General features: G+C 40.7%; 1 protein-coding gene across 1 annotated transcript in view; it reads right to left on the bottom strand.

The window, feature by feature from the left end:
• Positions 1 to 1,506: 1,506 nt before the first annotated feature.
• The window catches only part of LOC132901478 (aldehyde dehydrogenase family 3 member A2-like), a 37,335-nt gene continuing 22,967 nt past the window's right edge, over positions 1,507 to 15,874 (bottom strand). The window contains exons 3-6 of the mRNA XM_060943900.1: positions 10,664 to 10,830; positions 8,839 to 8,935; positions 8,551 to 8,771; positions 1,507 to 2,457 (exon numbers count right to left, since the gene is read on the bottom strand). Coding sequence (XP_060799883.1) covers positions 2,443 to 2,457; positions 8,551 to 8,771; positions 8,839 to 8,935; positions 10,664 to 10,830 — 500 coding nt within the window. The 3' untranslated portion in view covers positions 1,507 to 2,442. The remainder of the gene's footprint in view (positions 2,458 to 8,550; positions 8,772 to 8,838; positions 8,936 to 10,663; positions 10,831 to 15,874) is intronic.

Raw genomic sequence — 15,874 nt, 5'->3', positions numbered from 1 at the left:
CAAAAAAAAAGGTGCAACAAAATATGGAATAAAAGTATTTGATGGTAAGAACGTGTCTTTTTTAAATTTTTCAAGAATTATTACCATCGGATTTTTCACTAATTGCTCCTGTCATTTCACTGGTTTGTTTACATTCTAAGTGGAAATTATTTTGTTGGACATTTTGGATAAGGTTCTTATTTATCGAATTTGAAAAAAATTTTAATGCGCCGTTTCTCAAAATCCAGTGAATGTAGATAGAATAAAAGAGTTATTCCGCTCAAACTTGTCGTACATGGCTTATCAGCTCACGTACAACTCGATTTCATGGAATAACTTAAATGTTTTGAGGATCATGCTTAGATTTCACATCCTTGTCAAAGACAATATCTAACTAAGTGGCATTTTCCTCAAGCTAGATTGTTTTACGTCTATTTTCCGTCTCCAGTCCGCTAAGCACAACCCATTCGGGCATATAAAACCAGCTGATTTTTGTCTGTTTGTTTAACAAAATCTCCAAAAACAAAAAGAAACTCAATTTACTTACTTTTTTCATACGAGGAACTGTAATAGTAAGTGTTAGAGAGCGACCAAAGGCCAGTGACTTCCAGGGTGGGTTCGAAAAGCCCAAGAGATTAGAGCAGTATGGAGCAGTATTTATTGTGTGCTTGACAGAGGGAGGTGCATCTCACACAAAGCTCTTACTGTAACTTCGACTTACTGAGGAACCAACACATCAATCACACTGTCCAAAGTTACAAACTGCACACAGCAGGCCGTATAGTTAAACACCAGATTACTTTTACTTTCTTTAGAAAGAAAACTCTTTGTAAAACACTTTATCATATCTTACGTACAGTTTCACCTACATTCACACACAAATGAATCCAGCCTGAACTGACCTTTACACCTCAAAAGTCCAAAGTAACACACTGGAAGAATCAGATCAATTATTAAACAACATAATATCTCATCTCATTATCTCTAGCCGCTTTATCCTGTTCTACAGGGTCGCAGGCAAGCTGGAGCCTATCCCAGCTGACTACGGGCGAAAGGCGGGGTACACCCTGGACAAGTCGCCAGGTCATCACAGGGCTGACACATAGACACAGACAACCATTCACACTCACATTCACACCTATGCTCAATTTAGAGTCACCAGTTAACCTAACCTGCATGTCTTTGGACTGTGGAGGAAACCGGAGCACCCGGAGGAAACCCACGCGGACACGGGGAGAACATGCAAACTCTGCACAGAAAGGCCCTCGCCGGCCACGGGGCTCGAACCCAGGACCTTCTTGCTGTGAGGCGACAGTGCTAACCACTACACCACCGTGCCGCCCCACAACAGATTATATAATTCTTATTATAAAATGAATAATAATATATAGGATACCATTCATACCTGTGTAAAATTCAGCCTGGATAGGACATGATTTATAATCCATACCGAGTTAAACACAGTTTTTGCAGAGAAACTGACATCAAGGAGTTTATGAATACAGTTTATTTTCCAAAGCATTCTGACCTAAAAGATATTTTACATCAACTGTGATACACACATTATATGGAACACATCCTGAAAATCCTGTAACAAGTATTATTCTATCCACATTCACTGGATAAGAGCAATCATGCGCTCTGATTGGCTACTCTACTACTAGGATATCAGCCCATACACCGTGAGTAGAGAAAAACAAAATGGCGGAGTGTGTTGCTGAAGCAACTGAGGACGAAATAAAAACTCTACTAGAAAACAAAACCACAAAAAAAAAGCAGCAACAAAATATGGAATGAAAGTATTTGATGGTAAGAATGTATCTTTTTTTATTTTTCAAGAATTATTATTAGCGCATTTTTCACAACCTGCGCCTGTCATTTCGCCGGTTTGTTTACATTCTAAGCGGAAATTATTTTGTCGGACGTTTTGTATAAAGTTTTTATTAATCGAATTTGCAACAAAATAAAAATGCTCCGTTTCTCAAAATCCAGTGAATGTGGATAGAATAAAACAGTTATTCCACTCAATCTGGACATACACGGCTTACAGCTATCAGCTCACATATGACTTGATTTTGTGGAATAACTTAAATATGCCCGGTGTTTAACAAAAACATTTATAATAAAATACACAGTGTAACGGCTCTGTATTTCTATTATCTTTTTTTTCTTGACAAAAGAAATATTCTAACTGTGATGGAGTTACAGTATCTCTGAAATGAACTGTAGTGTAGTGTACACTTGCATAATAAAACTATTTAACTATTTAGGGTGTTTTATTTGCATTTGGTTAACGTCCATAAAAGGAAACGTGTCTTCTTGCCTTCCTGTAAAACATGGCTGCTATTTTTCAATCAGTTTTTGTTTTCTATCAGTTTACAAAGTAAAGTTTTACTTGATTATTAATTCTACAATAAAGAGATGACGTTTCCAGAGAAGGCTGGATGGGACTGTCGGCGTTCTTTATCGCCAGAACCTCTGCAAAACACACACCACTAAAATCAGTGCATGCAGAACACAACCTGTACTGGCAGGAAGCTAAATAAAACAAACAATGTACAGTACCACCAGCAGTAGCTTTTCATACGTTTATAGAGAAAGCCTACTTTGACTGTTTTTCCCATCCTACCCCTACCAACATCATTACAGCATCAATCTTCTGACCATGGAAGAGAAAACTAGTCAGGCCTAGACAGCAATTTCCCCATTGTTCATTCTTTTCACCGTTTTGTTGAGGAAAGGGGGTTTGGTTGCTTCACTGAATCTCTTTCAAATAGACAGAGACTCATTGTAAAGACCGTCTCCATGCGGCCAGTCACTCGGGAAGAGATTTCACTGAAGAAGATTTGTGTTTCATGGAAAAAGGATGCAACACATCAGGGAATGGCTTTTGTTTTAAAATCCTGAAGCAATAATATTCAAACCCCAAAGGTTTGGACAGCGGAAGGATGTTACAAATAAGCCTTGTTCGCCCTAAACCTTATGTCAAATTACAACCGCGATTCCCAAAAAGTTGGGACAAAGTACAAACTGTAAATAAAAACGGAATGCAATGATGTGGAAGTTTCAAAATTCCATATTTTATTCAGAATAGAACATAGATGACATATCAAATGTTTAAACTGAGAAAATGTTTCATTTAAAGAGAAAAATTAGGTGATTTTAAATTTCATGACAACAACACATCTCAAAAAGTTGGGACAAGGCCATGTTTCCCACTGTGAGACATCCCCTTTTCTCTTTACAACAGTCTGTAAACGTCTGGGGACTGAGGAGACAAGTTGCTCAAGTTTAGGGATAGGAATGTTAACCCATTCTTGTCTAATGTAGGATTCTAGTTGCTCAACTGTCTTAGGTCTTTTTTGTCGTATCTTCCGTTTTATGATGCGCCAAATGTTTTCTATGGGTGAAAGATCTGGACTGCAGGCTGGCCAGTTCAGTACCCGGACCCTTCTTCTACGCAGCCATGATGCTGTGATTGATGCAGTATGTGGTTTGGCATTGTCATGTTGGAAAATGCAAGGTCTTCCCTGAAAGAGACGTTGTCTGGATGGGAGCATATGTTGCGCTAGAACCTGGATATACCTTTCAGCATTGATGGTGTCTTTCCAGATGTGTAAGCTGCCCATGCCACACACACTAATGCAACCCCATACCATCAGAGATGCAGGCTTCTGAACTGAGCGCTGATAACAACTTGGGTCGTCCTTCTCCTCTTTAGTCCGAATGACACGGCGTCCCTGATTTCCATAAAGAACTTCACATTTTGATTCGTCTGACCACAGAACAGTTTTCCACTTTGCCACAGTCCATTTTAAATGAGCCTTGGCCCAGAGAAGATGTCTGCGTTTCTGGATCATGTTTAGATACGGCTTCTTCTTTGAACTATAGAGTTTTAGCTGGCAACAGCGGATGGCACGGTGAACTGTGCTCACAGATAATGTTCTCTGGAAATATTCCTGAGCCCATTTTGTGATTTCCAATACAGAAGCATGCCTGTATGTGATGCAGTGCCGCCTAAGGGCCCGAAGATCACGGGCACCCAGTATGGTTTTCCGGCCTTGACCCTTACGCACAGAGATTCTTCCAGATTCTCTGAATCTTTTGATGATATTATGCACTGTAGATGATGATATGTTCAAACTCTTTGCAATTTTACACTGTTGACCTCCTTTCTGATATTGCTCCACTATTTGTCGGCGCAGAATTAGGGGGATTGGTGATCCTCTTCCCATCTTTACGTCTGAGAGCTGCTGCCACTCCAAGATGCTCTTTTTATACCCAGTCATGTTAATGACCTATTGCCAGTTGACCTAATGAGTTGCAATTTGGTCCTCCAGCTGTTCCTTTTTTGTACCTTTAACTTTTCCAGCCTCTTATTGCCCCTGTCCCAACTTTTTTGAGATGTGTTGCTGTCATGAAATTTCAAATGAGCCAATATTTGGCATGAAATTTCAAAATGTCTCACTTTTGACATTTGATATGTTGTCTATGTTCTATTGTGAATACAATATCAGTTTTTGAGATTTGTAAATTATTGCATTCCGTTTTTATTTACAATTTGTACTTTGTCCCAACTTTTTTGGAATTGGGGTTGTACATTTCAAGCAATTTATGAAGCAGACGTCTCTATTAATACCTTAAATCATTATACCATTGTATTGTGACCAAACCCCTTGAGGATTAGGAACGAAAGAGAAACAAGAAAGCCACGACGGTAATGTTGTTACACAGACATTACATTTGTATAAAGGAGATATGATATCAAAATTAAAATTATTTTGATTAACTTGCACAGTAATCACCCATGGGATTAACTCACAAAGATATGTTCTCGTGTCGAAAAACATCTGACTCGTTTGCTACGCTCACTTGTGAAATATATGCACCACTTCATAAATTTCATATCTTCGCGCCACCATGTAATAACATTATATACACAAACACACATTTATATATTTTATACACACAAAATATGCAAGTTCAAAAAAAAAAAAGAAAGTCAAAAGTCCTTCCTATGCCAAGACCTGGTCTTCCCAGGCAGTCTTCCGTCCCAGTACTAATCAGGCCCTTAAGGCACATTAGGTGATGCTGATCTCCATTTCGATAGCCCTCGGCCTCTCACCTATACAGCTAGGGTTACAGTGGGGGGCTGGTCCTCTGATAATCGCGAGAGCTTGACTCCCCACTCGAATCAGTATTGCAGCATGCCTTGCCAGATGGCAGTAGGTACCATTTTTATGATGCTCTTTGGTATGACCTAACCATGAGTAGAACTCACAATCTCCCAATTGAGAGGCGGACACGCTAACCACTAGGCCCGCTTGTGGTAAATATTCAAGTTAATCAAAAGAATTTTAATTTGGAACTGGTTCACCATTTTGACGTCATCGGAGTGAAATATCAGGAATTATTATACATACAGGACACTTTTTCAAGAGAATAAAAACCTGTGTTCTATTCCCTTCGAACAGGTTTCATTCATTTGGTTTGATAGCATGCAATATTATTAGCATATCGCTTGTATATTACGTCACTCTACCCAATGGAGAATGAGCGTTGAATATGGTTTAAGCCAGTATCTCACTGGGCTGCGACAGCTTGAGACAAATTGTGAATGTCATTCGTGAGAGAATTTCAAAAGTGTCTTGAAACATTCGCGGGGCTTCTCAATTTCCTCGCATGAGTCGCAAAGTGTCGCTCCTTCGTCCCTGAAATTTTGAACATGTTAAAAAAATTCGTGCGACAAAATTTCTCTCAAAATAGCCGCAAATGCATCGCTGGTGTCGCAAAGCCGTCGCGAACCCTTCTCAAGTCAATTTCCGTGAGGCTTCCTCTACTTCCCTGCCTGCTGAGGGAAAGCTGGGCTGCGACAGCCTGCAACTAGGTGGAGACACAACAATTGCGATAAAATATGCGAATATCAATTCAGTGTGATTCCAAGTGAAAATTGTCGCTAATTTGCGTATTTTATTGCAACTGTTGTGTCTCCAACTAGTCACGGGCTGTCGCAGCCCAGTGAGATACTACCCTTACGATATTGCATGGTTGTCAAGACAACATGATGCCACACGTGAGAGCTGATGTGAATATCCAATGAGAAAGTTTTCTGCTGCACATGTGCAGGAGCATTTCTTTGTTCGCCGGGAAAGAGAAAGACGTGCTGAACTCCTGAAAGGCTACCAAAACTTCATTAGATATTCTTCATGCATATTTACAAGAGAAAAACATATCAACGGACATTGAAAAACAGGAAAAGAGACACGTTTGAGATGTAAAACCTCCGCACTAGCGAGCAACTGTGACAAATTGGAAACAAACATGGCGGCCAAGTTTGCTTCGTTAAATACAGAAGATTTTGAGAGAATTTTGAAAGAGAAAAACGCGTTGAACACTCGAAAGGAACATGTATAATAATAATATTGGCTGGCTTTTTTTTCGTGATATATCAGATATTTTCCATTCACCTGGGATCAACTGTGCAGGAAAATGGGGGCTGCGATAGTGAGGTGAGAAAGAGAGTGCAGGCAGGGTGGAGCAGTTGGAGAAGGATTTCGGGAGTCGTTTGTGATAGGAAAGTCCCAGCAAAAGTGAAAGGTAAGATGTAGAAGACAGTAGTGAGACCAGCTGTGATGTATGGATTGGAGACCGTACACTTAACGAAGAGACAGGAGGCAAAGTTGGCGGTGGCGGAGTTGAGGATGTTAAGGTTGGCGATGGGAGTGACGAGGTTGGACAGGATAAGGAACGAGCACATCAGAGGGACAGCACATGTGGAGAGCTTGGGAATTAAGCTAAGAGAGATGAGACTGAGATGGTATGGGCACGTCTTGAGAAGAGATGCAGAGCATGTTGGAAGGAGAATGTTGAGGATGGAGCTGCCAGGCACACGAAAACGAAGAAGGCCAAAGAGGATGGATGGATGTGGTGAGAGAGGACATGAAAGTGGCAGTTGTGGTAGAGAAGGATGCGGAAGACACGGAGCAATGGAGACGAAAGATCCGCTGTTGCGACCCCTAATCAGGAGCAGCCAAAAGAAGAAGAAAGAAAGATGATCAGATATTTTCCATTCAGCTACTTGTCTTCGACTTGTTCACTATCATGCTAGCTGAATGGAATATATCAGATATACCACGAAAAAAAAGTCAGCCAAAATTATTTAAATACATCACTCAGATCTGCAATGTATTTCATATGAAAAATGCGAGTTTTTCAACACGAGAAGATAAACTTCACATCTTCAAGCCAACATGTGACTTTCCTTTTATTATATAGACACATTCACAAACAAAAAGCCCCCAAATTTATCAAAATAATTCACTGACTTCCTCACGAGTGAGGATCTTGGAAAACGTGTTACTAAATGTCCCGGCTGTGGTGCATCCGAAAAATATGAGTGGCGCATTTCTCAGTAAAACAACCTTGTCCTATCCATATATCCATCATTTTATCGCTCTTTAACAGTAGGAGTGAAAGAAGCTCAGTAACAGTAACAGTTCCCCTATTTTTTCAGGGAGCCTGATATTTTTATTCTCCCAAGCAGAAGCAACTCTAGTTGACCAACAAGCAAGTAGCATTGGACTCAAGATACAGCCACATAAGACAAAAATAATGAAAGTGAAGAATAGGACCACAACAAAGACAAATGTATGTGGAAAAGAACTAAAGGAGATACAGGATTTCAAATATCTTGGCAGCTACACCTCAGCCGACAGCAACATCGCAAAGGAAATTTCTACCAGAATTGGCCTGCCCTGGCAGCACAAGCCTTCAACGAACTGTGAAACATCTGGAAATCATCATTCCTGCAGTTAAAGACCAAACTGAGGATATATAACTCAAATGTTCGCTCGGTCCTCCTGTATGCCGCTGAAACATGGAGAACAAACAAAAAGCTCGAGAGTCGCCCAATGGACTTCGAAAGCAGATGTCTCCAGCGAATCCTTGGAATTCAATGGGAACAGTGAATTACCAACGAAGAAGTGAGCAGACATACGGGAATTACAAACATAGTAGAGGAGGTGAAACACTGATGCTGGAAATGGCTAGGTCATGTCCTATGCATGAACAACAGCAGACACCCACGTACTGCCATTAGACGGGCACCAGTATGGAAACGCAAATGAGGCAGGTCACTGAAGACTTGCAGATGGACCATTGAGGGGGAAATGAAGGCAGCAGGAAAGTCATAGAATGAAATCAGCTGCCTGGCCCAGGATCGAGATGGCTGGAGGAAATTCGTTGGCGCCTTATGCTTCAGCTGGAGTGAAGAGGACTAACTAAGCAGAAGCAACAAGGACCAAACTGTAGCGTTCTGCTGATTCTCACAGCAACCTGGTCTCTAGCACACAATCCTAACCACAGCTCTACCACTGACGACACATGCAGGTCTTTTTATTTTCTTTAGACAAGGATAGGGGAAGGAAGTAAGGAGTAGGGTTGGAAGGGTAGGGCAGGGAGTAGAGCAGGGAGTAGGGTAGGAAGGCGAAGCATAAAAAAAAAGCACACAAAAGTTGCCAGAGCTGCAAGCATCACAATTTGTGCCCACTGTCGCCAGCGTTTGATGTTCACCTGCTTGACGAAGAGCATTCGGGCCCAGCGGAGCTTCTCTGCCGTGTGAGGTGAGTAGCGGATCAAGTTGAGCCTTTCCATGTTCAGATTTTTTATGAGGTAGCTGCGCAAGTGACTCAACTGATCAAACGTGTATTTGCCATGGTAGCAACCGGTCCTGCTGTTACCTCGTGGAGCTTGGGATTTTCCATAAAAAGTCAACATCAATGGGATTTGGTTTCCTATTAAAAAAATAAAATTAAAAAAAATACTCAAAATGTAAAATGGCACATAGCCATGAATGCTTACCAACACCACCAAAAGGCAAGTCACTGATGGTGTAGTGAACCAGGCAGTCGTTAACTAATAGCGCTCCACTGGACGTTTCCAACATCATCTTTATTACCTTTGAAATGAAATGTCAACAGTAAGTCTGAAGGATACAGTGAACATATAACTGTGCTACTTACAGTTAGGTCCATATATATTTGGACACTGACACAAATTTTGTTTTTTTACCTGTTTACTGAAACATATTCAAGTTATAGTTACATAATGGACATGGACATAAAGTCCAGACTTCCAGCTTTCATTTGAGGGTATCCACATTAAAATTGGATGAAGGGTTTAGGAGTTTCAGCTCCTTAACATGTGCCACCCTGTTTTTAAAGGGACCAAAAGTAATTGGACAATTGACTCAAAGGCTATTTCATGGGCAGGTGTGGGCAATTCCTTCGTGATGTCATTCTCTATTAAGCAGATAAAAGGCCTGGAGTTGATTTGAGGTGTGGTGCTTGCATTTGGAAGATTTTGCTGTGAAGAAAACATGCGGTCAAAGGAGCTCTCCATGCAGGTGAAACAAGCCATCCTTAAGCTGTGAAAACAGAAAAAACCCATCTGAGAAATTGCTACAATATTAGGAGTGGCAAAATCTACAGTTTGGTACATCCTGAGAAAGAAAGAAAGCACTGGTGAACTCATCAATGCAAAAAGACCTGGACGCCCACAGAAGTCAACAGTGGTGGATGATCGCAGAATAATTTCCATGGTGAAGAGAAACCCCTTCACAACAGCCAACCAAGTGAACAACACTCTCCAGGAGGTAGGTGTATCAATATCCAAATCTACCATAAAGAGAAGACTGCGTGAAAGTAAATACAGAGGGTTCACTGCACGGTGCAAGACACTCATAAGCCTCAAGAATAAAAAAGCTAGATTGGACTTTGCTAAAAAACATCTAAAAAAGCCAGCACAGTTCTGGAAGAACATTCTTTGGACAGATGAAACCAAGATCAACCTCTACCAGAATGATGGAAAGAAAAAAGTATGGCGAAGGCGTGGTACAGCTCATGATCCAAAGCAAACCACATCATCTGTAAAACACGGCAGAGGCAGTGTGATGGCTTGGGCATGCATGGCTGCCAGTGGCACTGGGTCACTAGTGTTTATTGATGATGTGACACAGGACAGAAGCAGCCGGATGAATTCTGAGGTATTCAGAGACGTACTGTGTGCTCAAATCCAGCCAAACTGATTGGTCAGCGTTTCATAATACAGATGGACAATGACCCAAAACATAAAGCCAAAGCAACCCAGGAGTTTATTAAAGCAAAGAAGTGGAATATTCTTGAATGGCCAAGTCAGTCACCTGATCTCAACCCAATTGAGCATGCATTTCACTTGTTAAAGACTAAACTTCAGGCAGAAAGGCCCACAAACAAACAGCAACTGAAAACCGCTGCAGTAAAGGCCTGGCAGAGCATTAAAAAGGAGGAAACACAGCGTCTGGTGATGTCCATGAGTTCAAGACTTCAGGCAGTCATTGCCAACAAAGGGTTTTCAACCAAGTATTAGAAATGAACATTTTATTTACAATTATTTAATTTGTCCAATTACTTTTGAGCCCCTGAAATGAAGGGATTGTATTTTAAAAAATGCTTTAGTTCCCCACATTTTTATGCAATCATTTTGTTCAACCCACTGAATTAAAGCTGAAAGTCTGAACTTCAACTGCATCTGAATTGTTTTGTTCAAAATTCATTGTGGTAATGTACAGAACCAAAATTAGAAAACTGTTGCCTCTGTCCAAATATTTATGGACCTAACTGTATTTCATCCAGACGGGTTCATTTACCTTCTTACTAGAAGAGAAGACATATATCGCCAATGGCTTCTCTTGTTCGTTAATGAACTGGATGGCTTCATTCATTCCATTTACAGGGACGATGGGCAGTACAGGCCCAAAGATCTCTTCCTGCATCACCTTTGATTCTGGGGTTACATCTTCTAGGACAGTGGGAGCTGAGGTGCAAAAAGTTAAAATGAGTACTGTGATCAGACCATCAAATCAGAGCAATGCTTACTTTCTTACTGCAATGATTTATTCATCAATGTAGCACTGGGATTCATCATGTTCTCCCCCCATAGCCACTGTGCTCCCCTCCATGAGAGCCATTATTCTCTTGAAATGCTGCTGACTGATGATGCATCCATAGTCTCTGAAGGTCTTGGGATTATTTGTATAAAATTCCTGCCACAGAAATGGTTTAAAATGTCAAAGGCAGACAAATCATAAATTTATCAGTAAACCCACTATGCAAGTAAAAGCTGCAGTGTGCTTCATCAGTCACGTTTTGGTTGCTTGGAAACCTAAGTGACTCGGTTAAAGAAGTAATACAGAGTAATGAATGAGTATACACTATATTGCCAAAAGTATTTGCTCACCCATCCAAATTATCAGAATCGGGTGTTCCAATCACTTCCATGGCCACAGGTGTATAAAATCAAGCACCTAGGCATGCAGACTGTTTGTACAGTTTGGAGCTGGCCCCTTCCTCTTCCAACATGACTGTGCACCAGTGCACAAAGCAAGGTCCATAAAGACATGGATGACAGAGTCTGGTGTGGATGAACTTGACTGGCCTGCACAGAGTCCTGACCTCAACCTGATAGAACACCTTTGGGATGAATTAGATCGGAGACTGAGAGCCAGGCCTTCTCGTCCAACATCAGTGTGTGACCTCACAAATGCGCTTCTGGAAGAATGGTCAAAAATTCCCATAAACGCACTCCTAAACCTTGTGGACAGCCTTCCCAGAAGAGTTGAAGCTGTTCTAGCTGCAAAGGGTGGACCGACGTCATATTGAACCCTATGGATTAGGAATGGGATGTCACTTAAGTTCTTATGTGAGTCAAGGCAGGTGAGCGAATACTTTTGGCAATATAGTGTATGTGCATTATCCTCTTCTAACAACATTTTTAATTATCACATAACGTAGATGTTCTCAATAAAAAGTCAACAAATGGTGGGCCAACACTGTGGCTGAAAGATGTGTGCTTTTTTTTTTTTTTGCATCACATGTAAAAGATATTATCCGATTTTGGCTATCGCCTTTATTTTCTCTCAATTTTTCCACTTTTTTCTTATTAAACCTATTTGTTTGCTGGGCAACTAAAAATTTAAACCAAATAACCCAAACATGAACTCTGTTTGTCCTCCTGAATGTGATTTGTTCCAGTGCCCGCCATGATTATTGGCACCAACTTCATCTCACACTAAAAAAATTAGAAAAATCCAACCTTTAATTGAAAATTTTTTCCGAGAAAAACAAATCCCTCATCAAGAAATAATCCTTTTCAACAAAAACACATGTGCCACTATTACTGGCACCCCTAGAAAGTATAGCAAACACAATGTAACTGAAGCATGTTTCCCATTTAAATTGTACATGTTTGAGTTGATTAGAGTGTGTAGGAACTTTCGAACTGTAATCCATGACTTCCTGATTAACTGGGGAACAAATATGAGGTGACACAGAGGCCAAATTCCCTCAACATCAACATAGGAAAGATCAGAGAACATACACTACCGTTCAAAAGTTTGGGGTCACCCAGACAATTTTGTGTTTTCCATGAAAAGTCACACTTTTATTTCCCACCATAAGTTGTAAAATGAATAGAAAATATAGTCAAGACATTTTTCTGGCCATTTTGAGCATTTAATCGACCCCACAAATGTGATGCTCCAGAAACTCAATCTGCTCAAAGGAAGGTCAGTTTTATAGCTTCTCTAAAGAGCTCAACTGTTTTCAGCTGTGCTAACATGATTGTACAAGGGTTTTCTAATCATCCATTAGCCTTCTGAGGCAATGAGCAAACACATTGTACCATTAGAACACTGGAGTGAGAGTTGCTGGAAATGGGCCTCTATACACCTATGGAGATATTGCACCAAAAACCACACATTTGCAGCTAGAATAGTCATTTACCACATTAGCAATGTATAGAGTGGATTTCTGATTAGTTTAAAGTGATCTTCATTGAAAAGAACAGTGCTTTTCTTTCAAAAATAAGGACATTTCCAAGTGACCCCAAACTTTTGAACGGTAGTGTACAAACCAAATAACAGAAGTGTGTTGACCTTCATAAGTCAAGGAATGGTTATAATTAAAAAAAAATAGCTACTCGCCTGAAAATGTCCATTTCTACTGTTTGGGCAATAATAAAAAAAAAAGTGGACACCAACTGGAACTGTTACAAACTTGCCTGGAAGAGGAGCCAAGTTTATTTTGTCCCACATACAGTGAGGAGGAGGGTAACAGAGGCAAGAAAAAAAAAATCCCCAAGGATCACTGTTGGTGAATTACAAGAAGAAGTCAAATCTTAGGGTTTCCAAGTCTCCAAAACCACCATCAGACTCCACCTCCATGCCAACAGATTATTTGGAAGGTTTGCTAGAAAAAAGCCTTTTCTGTCAGTTAACCACAAACATAAGTGCCTGACGTTTGCGAAACGCTACAACTTTGACTGGAACCGTGTTCTCTTTTCTGATGCAACAAAAACGGAGCTTTCTGACAATAAACGCTCGAGGTGGGTTTGGCGTAAAAAGAATGATGGCTGTAATGAAAAGAACCCGATCCCAACTCTAAAATATGGTGGAAGTTCTATGATGTTTTGGGGCTGATTTTCCTCCAAAAGCCCTGGAAACCTTGTTAGGGTACATGGCATCATGGACTCCATGAAATACCAGGACATTTTAAATCAAAATCCGGCTCCTCTGTCAGGAAACTAAAACTGGGCCGTCACTGGATCTTCCAGCAGGACACTGATCCGAAGCGTACTGTATGTCCAAATCAACACAATGGTTCACTGAGAACAGAATCAATTCTCTGGCCATCTCAGTCCCCTGACCTGAACCCCACTGAAAACCTGTGGGCTGAGCTGAAGAGGAGAGAGCACCAGAGAGGGCCGAGGACCCTGGATGATCTGGAGAGATTGTGTAAAGAGGAACGGTCTCCGATGTCCTGCTCTGTATCTCCAACCTTATAAACTGTTACAGGAGAGACTCAGTGCTGTTTTACTGGCAAAGGGAGGCTGTACAAAGTATTAAATGCAGGAGTGTCAGTAATAGTGGCACATGCGTTTTTGTTGAAAATAATTATTTCTTGATGAGGGATTTGTTTTTCTCTGAATAAATTTGCTTCAGTTAAAGGCTGCATTTTTCTCCAGTGTGAGATGAAGCGACTTCACCAAAAGGTGGATTTTTTTCGAAGCCTTTTTACTAATCTTTACAAGTGGTGCCAATAATTGCGGAGGGCAATGTAAATAAGAGTTACGTCTGCCAAACAGAAACCACCAGTAATCCTGAATGCATTTTCTAATCTCCTCCTACACTTTGTCTTGGATGCTAAGTTCACAAAGGATGTAATCCGGGGATAAGCAGGTCTGAACACAGTTCACGTACTTCCCCCATGTGATGCGGCTGAGAACATGGAAACAAACAAGCAAAAAAAAAAAAAACAGTAAGAAAAGAACGGAAAACTGTTAAGACCATCACTCTATGATTTTATCCCTTATTTATTTCACTTTGCTGCACAACAGTTAGGCTAAGCTAATGAAAGGCTAAGCCATCACTTCACATCACGTTTTGCTACTTAGTACCTGACAATTACAAAGATAGATCAATCAATCAATCAATCAATCAATCAATCTACCTACCTACCTACCTACCTACCTACACTGGTATGCAAAAGTTTGGGCACCCCTGGTCAAAATTGCTGTTACTGTGAACAGTTAAGCAAGTTGAAGATGAAATGATCTCCAAAAGGCATAAAGTTAAAGATGACTCATTCCCTTTATATTTTAAGCAAAAACAATTTTTTAGTTTCATCTTTTACATTTTCTAAATGACAAAAAAGGAAAGGGGCCCGAAGCAAAAGTTTGGGCACCCTGCATGGTTAGTACCTACAGTAGTAACACCCCCTTTGGCAAGTATCACAGCTTGTAAACACTTTTTGTAGCCGGCAAATAATCTTTCAGTTCTTACCTGGGGGATTTTCACACATTCGTCCTTGCTTCTTGGGCTGTCTTGCATGCACTGCTCTTTTGAGATCTATCCACAGATTTTCAATGATGCTTAGGTCAGGGGACTGTGAGGGCCAGGGCAAAACCTTTAGCTTGTGCCTCTTGAGGTATTCCATTGTAGATTTTGGGGTGTGTTTTGGATCATCGTCTTATTGTAGGACCCATCCTCTTTTTAACTTCAACTTTTTTACAGAAGGTGTGATGTTTGCTTCCAGAGTTTGCTGGTATTTATTCGAATCCATGCTTCCCTCGACCAATGAAATGTGCCCTGTGCCACTGGCTGCAACACAACCCCAAAGCATGATCAATCCACACCCATGCTTCAGAGTTGGAGAGGTGTTCTTTTCCTGCAATTTGGCACCCTTTTTTCTCCAAACATACCTTTGCACATTGTGGCCAAAAAGTTCTATTTTGATTTCATCAGTCCACAGGACTTGTTTCCAAAATGCATCAGGCTTGCTTAGATGTTCATTTGCAAACTTCAGACGCTGAATTTTGCGGCTTGGACGCAGGAACGGTTTTCTTCTGATGACTCTTTCATGAAGGTCATATTTGTTCAGGTGTCGCTGCATAGTAGAACAGTGCACCACCACTCCAGGGTCTGCTAAATCTTTCTGAAGGTCTTTTGCAGTCAAACAGGGTTTTTTATTTGCCTTTCTATCAATCCAACGAGCAGTTCTTTCAGAAAGTTTTCTTCATCTTCCAGACCTCACCTTGATCTCCACTGTTTCTGTTAACTGCCATTTCTTGATAACATTACAATCTGAGGAAACAGCTACCTGAAAACACTTTGCTACGTTCTTGTAGCCTTCTCCTGCTTTGTGAGCATCAATTATTTTATTATTCAGAATGTGAGGGAGTTGCTTAGAGGAGCCCATGGCTGTTGATTTTGGGGACAAGTTTGAGGAGTCAGAGAATTTATACAGCTTTGAAATCTGCATCATCTGACCTTTCCTAACGAAGAATTTGAACAAGCCATAGC

This window comes from Neoarius graeffei, chromosome 17, assembly GCF_027579695.1.
Source record: "Neoarius graeffei isolate fNeoGra1 chromosome 17, fNeoGra1.pri, whole genome shotgun sequence".
Taxonomy (NCBI): Eukaryota; Metazoa; Chordata; class Actinopteri; order Siluriformes; family Ariidae; genus Neoarius; species Neoarius graeffei.
Note: the sequence above shows the minus strand (reverse complement) of the source record. Positions and strands in the feature narration are given on the sequence as shown.